This window comes from Ursus maritimus, unplaced genomic scaffold (assembly GCF_017311325.1).
Source record: "Ursus maritimus isolate PB19 unplaced genomic scaffold, ASM1731132v1 scaffold_14, whole genome shotgun sequence".
Taxonomy (NCBI): Eukaryota; Metazoa; Chordata; class Mammalia; order Carnivora; family Ursidae; genus Ursus; species Ursus maritimus.
The window spans coordinates 15,780,131-15,792,342 of NW_024423786.1; the positions used below are offsets into that span (position 1 = coordinate 15,780,131).

At 36.7% G+C, this 12,212-nt stretch overlaps 1 protein-coding gene across 4 annotated transcripts in view; it reads right to left on the bottom strand.

The window, feature by feature from the left end:
• Nucleotides 1–12,212, bottom strand: part of CNTN6 (contactin 6) — a 151,633-nt gene that overhangs the window by 22,564 nt on the left and 116,857 nt on the right. For all 4 annotated transcript variants that reach the window (XM_040628539.1, XM_040628540.1, XM_040628538.1 and 1 more), the window contains 4 exons: nt 2,457–2,632; nt 2,005–2,122; nt 1,016–1,174; nt 748–897 (listed from right to left, as the gene is read on the bottom strand). In XM_040628539.1, the coding sequence (XP_040484473.1) occupies nt 748–897; nt 1,016–1,174; nt 2,005–2,122; nt 2,457–2,632 (603 nt within the window). The remainder of the gene's footprint in view (nt 1–747; nt 898–1,015; nt 1,175–2,004; nt 2,123–2,456; nt 2,633–12,212) is intronic.

The following is a 12,212-nucleotide window of genomic DNA, read 5'->3' on the forward strand; positions in this document are numbered from 1 at the left end:
CAGTTGCGCACACTTAATTGAAGTACTTTGTGCTTGTTAAGCTAAGCTAGTGACAACAGGGTGATCCCTCATTTATATGACTGAATAAGAATGTGAACTGTGTTAGCTGCACGCAGCAAGCAAATCAAATGTTACCCTGGATGTAACGTTTAGGAGTAGAACAAAGAGGATCCATTGAAAAAAAAGCTTAAGAAGGGGTGATTTCTGAGCCAGGTTCCACTTGTATTTTGCTGTTCAGTGAACCAACTGATGCTCAATTAGTGCTTCTGTTAAATGAGCTTAGGATTTACCTCATTTGCATGGGAAAGAATTTATACTATTGCTCAATGAAGCTGCAACTAGGTCAGAGTTGAGAAATAGATGGAAATGTGTGGCTGATTGCACCTACAGAGTCTCAATTAATTCTTGGCTACAACACTTAATGAAACAAGCAGTAACTCATTTGCATGTACAAATCTACAGATTCTCTGTTGGAGTTTGGCTAGAAAATTGAGGAGATGAGAGGAGAGGAGAGCTTCTGAAAAACTCTTATTTTTGACGTGCCTGCTTAGGTGTAATCATCTCCTATTGAACTTATATTTGGTGAAAATACTCCTTGCTTTGTGTACATAAAAATGTGAAAATGAAAGTTGCTGGTTTCCTGCCTCTGATTTGGGGCCCAAAATACCCATAAAAATACCTCTTACTTGTCTTAAGAACTATGCCATAAAGGATCTTCCACATGTTTAGAAGACATTAATTTCTCACCTGACGCTTTGGTTCTTAACAATTCTGATGCTTTACTTGGTTCTCCAATCCCAATGCTATTCCCAGCAACGACACGAAATTCATATTCCACCCAAGGACTCAAACCAACCACTGTTGCATTGTACGTCTTGCCACTGAGAATTTCTGGAACTAAAAATAGGGGGGCACTTATGCATTAAAACTGGCACCACTTAACATCAATCAGTCAAACAATCAAACAAATACATCTGTTTTAGAAAAATCACCCGAAAACACTGGTGTCACTTACCAGTCGAAACAGCCTGCCAACCCACAGAAAATGGTGTCCGAGCCTGAACAGTAAATATTTGAATGGGACTATTATTATCTGAGCCTGGTCTCCAGCTTAGTTGAGAAGTAGTACTGGAAATGTGTTCCACTCTTACATCCTCAGGGGGACCTGGTGGACCTTGAAAAACATGTTTGATGATAACTATATTGAAAATTATTAAATTCATTGATTTGGAATGGGGCAGTTTATTTTTATCTGTTATACTTAGAAAATACAATGTTGAACATAATGTACTTTTAGCAAAATATTTGAGATAAAGCCCTATTAATTCAGTTTACATGATGAGAGACTAATTTAGAAATCTTCCTTTGAAGATTAGAAAATTCTGGGGTGCCTGGGTGGATCAGTTGGTTAAGCGACCAACTCTTGATTTCGGCTCAAGTCATGATCTCAGGGTTGTGAGACTGAGCCCTGCATTGGGCTCTGTGCTAGGTGTGGAGCCTGCTTAAGATTCTCTCCCTCCTCTTCTGCCCCTCCCCCCTCCCTCTTAAAAAGGAAAGAAAGAAAATTCCAATCATGCACTGGTTCATTATCATCCATTAGGGAACTAATCTCAAAAACTGAAAACAACTTTCATATGTTCCATTTTCAAAAGGTAACTCAAGTAAATGCAGCTAATATGGAGAACTATAGGAATATATGACTTTGACCTGTTCTGATGAGAGTGGTTTATTATAAATAGAAGGCATGCCTAACTTTTAGGGACTGACACTGGACGCTGAGTCTGACCATTCCTTATAAATACACAAACCTACTCAATTCAATATCTATATCCATACTACATATACCCTGGAGTCTTAAAGTTTAGAAAATTTTTTAAAAAATCTATATTTTTATCTCACTTCTTTATCATGATGTGTTGGTTACTCAAAGATCTACCATTTACATATTAACATTTCTGGCTATGAATAAATAATGTGCTCATTTATGTCCACCACTATGCTTACCTCTAACAATGATATCAGCTACAGCAGATAAACTTTCTAGAGTTGTTTTTACCGTGCACAGATATTTTCCTGAATGATTTAACTGAATATTCCTTATCATCAAATCCCCAACGGATTCCTGCAGATAGAAAATGAAAGGGGGATAAAAACATAGTAATTCCCAGCAGGTCCCATTGTTTTTTACAGCTGAATAAATATTAAATATGAGACAACTCTGAAATTAGGAGATATACTAGTATCATTGTAGTTTTCCTATCTCCCCTATTATAATTACATCCAGAACACAAGCATTTCTATGAAAGATAGAGAACAAAATAAAACAAAAACAGATGCAGCGTCATAAACAGAGAGTGGTTATCCATGCAAATAGGTATGGGGAGAATAATTAGGAAAGATGTTGATTCATGTGAAAGACTTGATTTATTTTATTAAGTACTTAAAAATCAACTTACTCCTCCGATCCTTTCAAAATGAGCCACTCCTTTTTTTAAGTCTATGACATCTCCATTGAAAGACCATATAAATACAACTTCAATGGAGGGGTCATGGGACACCTGGCATGGCAGGACTATACTCTCTCCAACTGTAACATCCATTTTGGAAGGTGGAATGGTAATAACAGTCCTCTCTGTTGAGAAAAAATATTATTATGATAAAAAGCTTTTGAAACTTGACATATGGCAACAAAATACATAATTTACATGGTTTTGCAATTGCTTGAAATTGTATAACTATAACTTGGAGTTCTACTATATTCAGCATGAATAATTCTATTCTACTTTTTTCAAATATTCCTGCATTAATCAGTGTAGCTTATTACCTGTCATAAAAGTCAGGATATAGTTTTACTCATATTTTATATAAAAATGAATAGTTGATAGAGACTGTGGACTTCAAAAGACAGTATTCTATACATGAAAAGTGCACCACATAGTTTTTATTTTTTTTTTAATTTATTCTGAAATTCTAGGTGCAACATTATAATCCACACACTGGTTGCAGCTCTAGGCTGTGTTAATTTTGTATACTATGGGAAAAACGATGCTTTTGAGATCTTAACTACAATAGTTTATATAGAGATTTATAATCATAAGTGTATATTTACTAGTGTGAATATAATATTTATCCTATTTCTGACATAGCTGTGGTAATAATTTTCTATTTTATCTAAAGACACAACATGGAGAGAAAAGATGTATGTTTTCCCTCTCTTATCCAGATTTCGCAAGGCTAGAATTATACATCTATCATAAAACACTTCCCTCTAGAAACATCAGTCACAGTGCCAACCACTGTTCTACAAGTCCTAGCATTTCACTGACCAAAGTTTCAAAGGTCATTTCCAAAAATGTTCTAGTTGGACTCGGGAGTCCTATATCTCTCTGATTAAAAAGGACTCATAGTGATAGATCCTATCTGACTACATTTTTTTATAACAAAATAAATAGTTTCGATTTTAGAGGGCTAAGAATTGACTGAAAGGGGAAACTCAGTAACCACAAAGAGGCCCTGGGCATACATTTGGATTCAGATATGCACTATCTTACAAAAATAAAATAATATTTTAAGGAATTTACATTTAAGAATTAGGGGTTTGGGTAAATTATACTGAAAAAATACCGTACATAAAGAAGTTTCAAAACCGTGACATGAGAACCTGGAAAATCTCTTTCTCTAAAGATCATTCGTGAGATAAAGTTTAACCCCGTAGAAACCAATAATCTTGGGTTTTAAAGCGAGCCATGGAAAAACAAAGGCACATTTTATATTTCTGCATATAACACAGAAAATCAAACTCAACAGACATCAGGTATATCCTTATGTTCGTGTAATTTATTTATATTTTATGTTTGCATAATTTAAAAATACTCTTTCCTTTATTGTATCAGATGCATACACTTTCTATTCTAATTATTTTTGGAGAAGAGCTTGAAGAATGATTTTGTGGGCTACATCCATTCCTAATTTTGAGCCTTCTTCACTTCTCTCCCCCAGAGTAAGGGTTTCAAGAACACCTTTTAGAACTAGAAAATATTTTTCTAGTTTTTTGGAAAAAGAATGTATCACTAATGTCTTATTTACATTTTTGGGAGGATGAGTCGGCTAATTGGATGTGTTGGTAGCGCAAAACTGCTCTGACTTAAAGTTTTAGATCATGCAATTAAAGTAATTTTCAGACATCAAAAATGACAGCAACTCCTTCCATTTATGGCCCCACAAAGCAGCAAAGTTAGATAAATCATTCCCTGCATACATAGCTCATTGGTAGTACAGTAATAATGACTACCACTTCATGAATAAGAAATATTTGCATTATAATTTGTAATGTTTAGATGTCATTACTAGTTAATTCATTTATTAACTAGTATTTACTGAGCACCTACCAAATTCCAGCCATCTGTCAGGAGGAAAAAAAAAACATCAAGTATAAATCATACGGTGCCTGCCTTCAGAGAGATTTAAGTCTAAAGAGAGAAGTTGACACTAATCAAATGATATGAATGGATATATAATTACAGCTGTGGTAAGTGTCATATATTAGAAGTAAACGACCCCATTAAAATGGGGGATCCTGAGGGGACAGTTTATTGAAAAAGGGTTGTTTTGGCTGAGGGTAAAAGGTAAACAGGAATTAGCTAGGTAAAGTTGGCAGGTGGGGGAAGGATACCTATGTCGGCGAGAGGCAGGAGCATTTACAAAGAGTGTGTGTGAAGAAGAAACATGGATGGTAGATGCAGAGCCATCGTTTCACTGGAAATCCTAGTACTGGGGTATAAGACAGGAGCGAAGATGGGAAATAGGAAGCTGGGTGATAGTCGCAGTAAAGACTTAAAAGCCTGAGATGTCTTTAGGATCTGTGGGTCACAGTGTGAAATGGAAATGTGGGGTGCTTTGATCAAAAAACAAAGAAAGAAGTTCTATGAAAGATACTAAATATAAAGCAACTTGCTTTGGAAATGTATACGTATAACTTACAAAATGTAATAGGGGAATAGTGATACATGAGTCACAGCATAAGCTTGCAAATTGCAAAAAATATATTTTTGGTGTCAGTTCTATATAATACATTAAATAATGCTTTATTAAAGTGATAACTTGCTTGCTCTAAGCTTCTTCTCACATTTCCATAAATTTACGTATGGGAATTCATGTTTTAAGCAACTTCATTTTCAATTGATATAACTGGCATCAGATTCTCATGACAAATGTAAAATCACAAACATTTTTCAATAATTTTTGATTTTGTAAAGGATCTTTCTGTTGATATAACTGTTACCCAACTGTAAAGAGTAGTTTATAGGATGTGACAACATTGGAATACAGTTCTAACAAATTATTTTGAACTATAAATTTTAGAACATCTAGAGCTGATAATTCCACGGAACAATTTTTTTCTAGATTTAACTCTTCAAACAAATCCATTTAGTGTAAGTCTGAATTAAATTTTAAATGTAAATTTAAACAATGGAACTTTAATGTTCTTCTGACATACCCTGTAACTTCTGAAGACTGCACAAGAAACCGAAAGTGCTTTAATGACTTGTGTATAATCCAAAATGCCTATTTATGCATTCTATTGCCTTATCTTCAATTACAAGGAAACACTCGTTAATAATTGGTTCACCTGGAGCTTCATATAAAAATAGTGTTCTTTTCCATTGAGTGGAAAAATCTTTAAATTTAATTTCTGTTATAAGCCTCTGGATATTAGCGTTGCAATGTTGGACAAATTTTTAAAACCATGTATGCTAAACTCTTTGAAGAACGTGAATAACTCTGTGATAGGCCTTGTTGCCATGCTCACGTGCAGGCCTTTGTTTTGTATGTCTTTCCTGACAAACTTTACTGCCTGAACCCTGGCAGTTCCTGTCCTGGTGCTCAGGTTGAAGAGTTAGTATTTCTGCAAATGTCACACAGATCCCACGGACAGGCTCTGTGGGCAGACAGGCAAGTGGACCGACCCCTCACTTTGGATCCCAGCACTGACTGCTTTCTGAGTCCCTTGTTCTCCTGAGGCCCTTGCAGCTGGCCACTGAAGCTTCTGCGGCTGCTGTGACCCTCACCTCCACCAGTCTGGGCCCAGGTCCTGCTGCGCCCACCTTCTCGAGTCCTCAGCACTCCTGAGTGCCATGAGGTACGGGGGTGTACACGGTACCGACTCTCGCGTGGACGCGGTCTGCTTGGCGAACAGGCCTGAGCCTGTTTGCACGCGGGCGGCTGCTGCTGCACCATAAGGAGGTACACCTGTTACCATGCAGCGAATTTCCTCTCCTCACAGGCATGCTCTGCGGTCCCATCGGACTTCACTGACAAAGGACAACATCAGAGACAAGAGGACTACGAATCTCAAGGCAGTGACATCGGGGCGACACACCAAAACGAGGCATTTCTCAGCACAGGGTCCTATGTGACTGAGTTGCACACCAAGGAAGCCGGTCCTGGATGACATGTTAAGGAATGTATTCTTTTTGCTGACGGAAAATGGGAAGCATTGGAAGTATGAAGCAGAGGCAATGGTATGAAGACATACCAGTATATGCAGGGTGAAAAAACAGATCATACATGAAAAGAAAAGGCTTCTATGAGAATTGACATTTTATCCAAAAGAAGGCGATGCATGATTATCTGAGCATAGTTCCCTGTGAGTATTGTGTGGGTGAGGGGGTGCTTGGACAAGGAATCTTTTAACTACTGTATCCTCTCGTCACACCACACGCAGACCTGTCCTAATCCTGTGTAGGTGGCTCGGCAAGAGCCACAAGGTTGCTGACTGCTACCCTAAAGCGTTCTCTTCTACAACCACGCACAGCTCCGGGCTCAGAATTCCAAGTGGATACCCCACAGAGACAAAAATCACACTTGTGGAGAATGGGAGAGCGGTTCTTGTGCAGCAGAAATATACAGAATCTTCGATGCTATTTTAGGAAAAGAACAAGGACTATGCTTTAGTTCATTAACGAGTCCTCCTGTGCGAACACTTAAACTCTTAAGAAACTCTAATATCAGAGATCTTTTTTTTTCAAACCATTCAAATCAGTCTCAGGGATCAGAGGGATGTATATACACACATTTACTCTACTCCTTTCCTGGGAGTCCATATATATCAGTAGAGTAGGTGTAATAACGTGAAGCTCGTGATTAACACTGAAGCACTCCTTGGTTCTTACGGATAAGTAAGATCATTACGGCCTGAATTATAACAAATTAAAAAGGAAAGAAGTCGACTGTGGTAGACTCTATCATCTGTGAAACTCTGAAATTCTTTAAGCCTCTTTCTCTTAAAACAAAATAGAGAGAGTTGTTCCTTTTCATTCTGTATCATTTCATTCTTCTTGCAAATTCCGTAAGTATTTGTAGAAATTCTAGTCTAGTAATTTAAACGTTTTAGCATGCATAACAGCTTCTCAGAGAACATGTTAAAAATGTGAATTCCTTGACTCCTACCAGAAATACTGATTCAGTAGGTCTGTGAGGGAAACAGAGAATATGGATTTTTAACAGGCCGTTTTTTCAGCTGATTTTGATGTAGTTAGTCCAGGGACCATACTTGGAGAAATACTGCCTCAGGTTTTGAAATTTGAATCTGAAATTTCTATTTAAAAAAATTCAAGTTACGTAAATATGTGGTCAGAAAGTCTCCAATGCTTTAGATCCAGAAAAAAGTCCTATCGAGTAACATGTCATTGGTTAGTAATGCTTCAAAAATAAATACACAAAAATGGACTTTGGAGCTTATTTAACTGTAATTAATTCTGTATACCATATCTGCTTTTAGAGTTTCACAGTACATTTTAGCATATTAAAAGCACTGAGAAATTCTGGATTAAAGAAACTTCTTAAAGTGTATTTAATATAGGCTTCCTACACTTACTAGATATGGAACAGTTTTAATCCAGGTAACACCTCTTATTACATCTTGGGATATAAAAGGGGCACCTGGGTGGTCCAGTTGGTGGAGAGTCCGACTCTTGGTCTCGGCTCAGGTCATGATCTCAGGGTCGTGATATCAAGTCCCAAGTCGGGTTCTGCACTCAGAGGGGAGTCTGCTTAAAATTCTTTCTCCCTCTGCTTTTCACCCCACTCATGCAAGTGCATGCATTGTGCATGCGTTATCTCTCTCAAATAAATAGACTTTTTTTTTTTAAGATTTTATTTATTTATTCGACGGAGATAGAGACAGCCAGCAAGAGAGGGAACACAAGCAGGGGGAGTGGGAGAGGAAGAAGCAGGCTCATAGTGGAGGAGCCTGATGTGGGGCTCGATCCCATAACGCCGGGATCACACCCTGAGCCAAGGCAGACGCTTAACCACTGTGCCACCCAGGCGCCCCAATAAACAGACTTCTAAAAGAAGAAATACATTTGGGACATAAGAAATCCTGAAAAACAATGTTTGGAAATATGACTGTCATGGTTGAAGAGGATTAACACACATTCACATACAGATTGATATGTGCTTATGTGCATGTATTTAGCACACATATACATATTGAAACACATATTTATGAGACAATCATGTAATCTGAATTCTAATTCTGGAATAATTATTAATTTTGTAACATAAGAAAACTAGTTTTATTGTTATGTTAAAAAGATTCCCTCTTCTATTAAAGATACATTATGAAATATTTACACATGAAATTATGATGTCTGTGATTTGCCTCTAGATATTTGGGGTGGATGTTGAGGAAGTAGTAGGTGAGGGTATGGATGAAACAAAGCTGGATATGAGCTGATGATTAACAACCCTGACTGATGGGTTCATGGGAGTTCCTTACACTATTTTTTCTACTTTCCTCTTCGTCATTCTTAATAAAAGAAAAACAGAAAATGATGAAATCAGTAAATATTTATATATAAAATAAGGAGGCACCTTTTCCATTCAGTTTCTAAATGATAAGGATATATCACTTTTTGAAGATTATCCTAAATACGAATGACCAACATTCACGAAAAGTTCATAAAATTACAGAATTTTAATATTTCCATTTTTAATCTCCTTTAGTAAGATACAAATCATATAAAAATAGCTTGACGGGGCACCTGGGTGGCACAGCGGTTAAGCGTCTGCCTTCAGCTCAGGGCGTGATCCCAGCGTTATGAGATCGAGCCCCACGTCAGGCTCCTCCGCTATGAGCCTGCTTCTTCCTCTCCCACTCCCCCTGCTTGTGTTCCCTCTCTCGCTGGCTCTCTATCTCTGTCAAATAAATAAATAAAATCTTTAAAAAAAAAAATAGCTTGACATCACAAACTTATTCTTGGGGCACCTGGGTGGCTCAGCAGTTAAGCATCTGTCTTTGGCTCAGGTCATGATCCCCGTGTCCTGGGATTGAGCCCCATGTCTGGCACCCCGCTCAGTGGTGAGTCTGCTTCTCCCTCTGCCCCAGCCCTGCTTGTGCTCTCTCACTGTCTCTCTCTCTCTTTCCCTCTCTTTCAAATAAATAAATAAAATCTTCTAAAAAATTATTTTTAAAAAATCCTATTCTTAAGAAGTAGAAGGAAAGGTTTAATAAGATATATAATGCTTTTGATGAATAGCCTTACTCAAATTCACATGGTCATAATAGCCAAAGATGCTTCCAGAACACATCTTTAGTTATGAGTCCTCAGGACACATGAGAACTGATATTAAAACGTCTGCCAGAATTGTTTAGCATGATTTCGTTAAACACAAATGAAACTTGTTCCTCGCATCAATGGCCAAACACACTATTACATATTTTGATCCCTAACTACAGTTTTAGAAACTAGGGGATGGCAATCCAATGTGTAATTGGCCTTTCCTGACCATCCAGAACATACTCTTTTTGGTCCCTTTTTATTTATTTGTTTCTTTTGTACCTTCAACTCAGTTGAAACCTTCATCTGTGAGTAATAATCTTTCAGCGTCACTGTTCAGAATAATAACTTCTCAGGTGTTTCTGAAGTTACCAACTTCTCTCAAACAATGGACAAAACAGGAATAAAATCACCAAACCTTTCTTACTCTGTACAAACATGGGATTCTGCCTTCATTTGTCTATGACATTATAGGAAATGTTGCTAAGATACCAACATAAAGGAAACTAGTGTATAAATAGCGTTTCAAACAGGTGACAAAATTCTCTGATATTTTCTCTCACTAGTTAATTTGTGAAGACTACAAATAAATACTTTAAATTTGGTCCTCTTCCTAATTCCTCAGAATCTCAATTTAATGTACCTATTAACATACTAGCCCTCTCCAAGTTAATTTCTTCTTCCATTTGCATGCTTCAATATGGGAATCATAGTTTTTCTAACTATAAGAACGTCGTCAGGAACATCATCGGCATTTCTTTTAGTGTGGAGTTGATAGTGATGGAATATTGGAGATTTTGTTTGTGTGAAAGCATCTCTACTTTGTATTCATTCAGGAGGATATTTTTGCTGGGAAGAGAATTCTCATCACTAGTGTCTTTCAGCCCATTAAAAAAAGCCATTCCACAGTCTTCTGGATTTTCTTATTTCTGTTGCTATCACAACTGCCAGTCTTATTGTTGTTCTTTTAAAGGTAATGTTATCTTTTTTATCAGGATAGTTTTATTTTCTTTTCTTCTTTTGGTTTCACTACTATGTGCTTATTTAAACTTTCCTTTGTGTTTATCCTTATTAGGGCTCGTATAATTCCCTTAATAGGATGGCTGTGGTCATTTTCAGTTGGGTTTTTTTTGTTTTGTTTTGTTTTTTACTCTCTGGCAATTATTTCCTCAAATACTGCTCATCCCTCATTTTCTTTCTCCCTTCTCCACTCCTTTTGGAAGTACAATTTCTACATATGTTGGAACTATTCATATCAAATATACTCCTTATGTTCTTTTTTGTTTGTCTTCCCCATTGTATTTTCTCTCCACGTTGCAGTCTGGATATTTTCTATTCATACATCCTCCATTTTACGAATTCTTTTCTGTGCCATATCTAATCTGGCATTAAATCAGTCTATATTGTTCTTAATTTTAGCTTTTGTATTTTTCAGTTGTAGACTTCCAGTTGATTCTTTTTTATTGCAATCAAGTTGACACACAATATTATTTTCGTTTCAGGCGCACAACATAGTGATTTGACAATTCTATACATTACTCAATGCTCACCACAATAAATGAGGTCACCAGCTGTCACTGCACAGTTATTAAAATATTACTGACTATAGTCCCTATGCTGCACTTTTCATTTTCATGACTTACTGATTTTATAACTGGAAGTTTGTACCTCTTAATCCTCTTCACCTATTTTGTCCATCCCTCCATCTGTCTCCCCTCTGGTAACCACCAGTTTATTCTCTGTATTTATGAGTCTGTTTCTGTTTTGTTTGTTCCTTTGTTTTGTTTTTTAGATTCCACATGGTATTTGTTTTTCTCTGTCCCACCGATTTTTAATACATGCCATTTCCCTCCTGAAATTCACCATCTTGTCATCTGTTTTTTAACATATTAATCACAATTATTTGAAACCCCTGTCTAATAACTTTCATATTCCTATCAGATGTGACTTATTGCTAATGTCTGATGTTCTGCGTTTTGATCATTTGGTCCTGGTTCCAGCTTTTCCTGGTAACATTGTACTGAATACCACCAGCATTGTGCATGGAAAGTAAATGTTTTTATATTTTTTCCAAGAAGATTTACTTTTTAAATCAGGCAACTAAAAACAGCAGAGTACAGTTGGGAATGGATATGAATGGAGTCTGAGTGTTGGTCATTTTAAGCACTGGTCGATTTTGTTCTGTTTTCATTACCAGGACAAAGTCCTTTAGGTGTCTCCACTATAGGTCGAGTTGTGTAGTAGGCTTCCTTTCACCTGGCTAATTCTGAGCCCCAATTTTTGTCTTCCTTGCACTGTGAGGCTACCAAAATTTCTGCATGAGTCATTTTCTGCTCTCTATTTTTTATTTTTCTTTTTTATTCCTAATTTGTAGTGCTTGGAAAGTGGCAAGTTTCTGGAGAAAAACACTGGGGAGTTCTGCTTTTCTTTTCGTACTTTTCTTTTCTCCAGAATATTGTACTTCATGTTGCAAACTCCTTGGTTACTGTCATAATTCCTTTGAACTGCTATTTTTATTTATTTTTAAAAGGTTTTAACAATATTTGTGGCTGATATTGGTTTGATAAAGCTACTTCAACCAGTCAGGACAAAAGTTTCCCCAAATATTATTAATGTTTAATAATAGATTGTGTGTAGGGTTGAAAATAT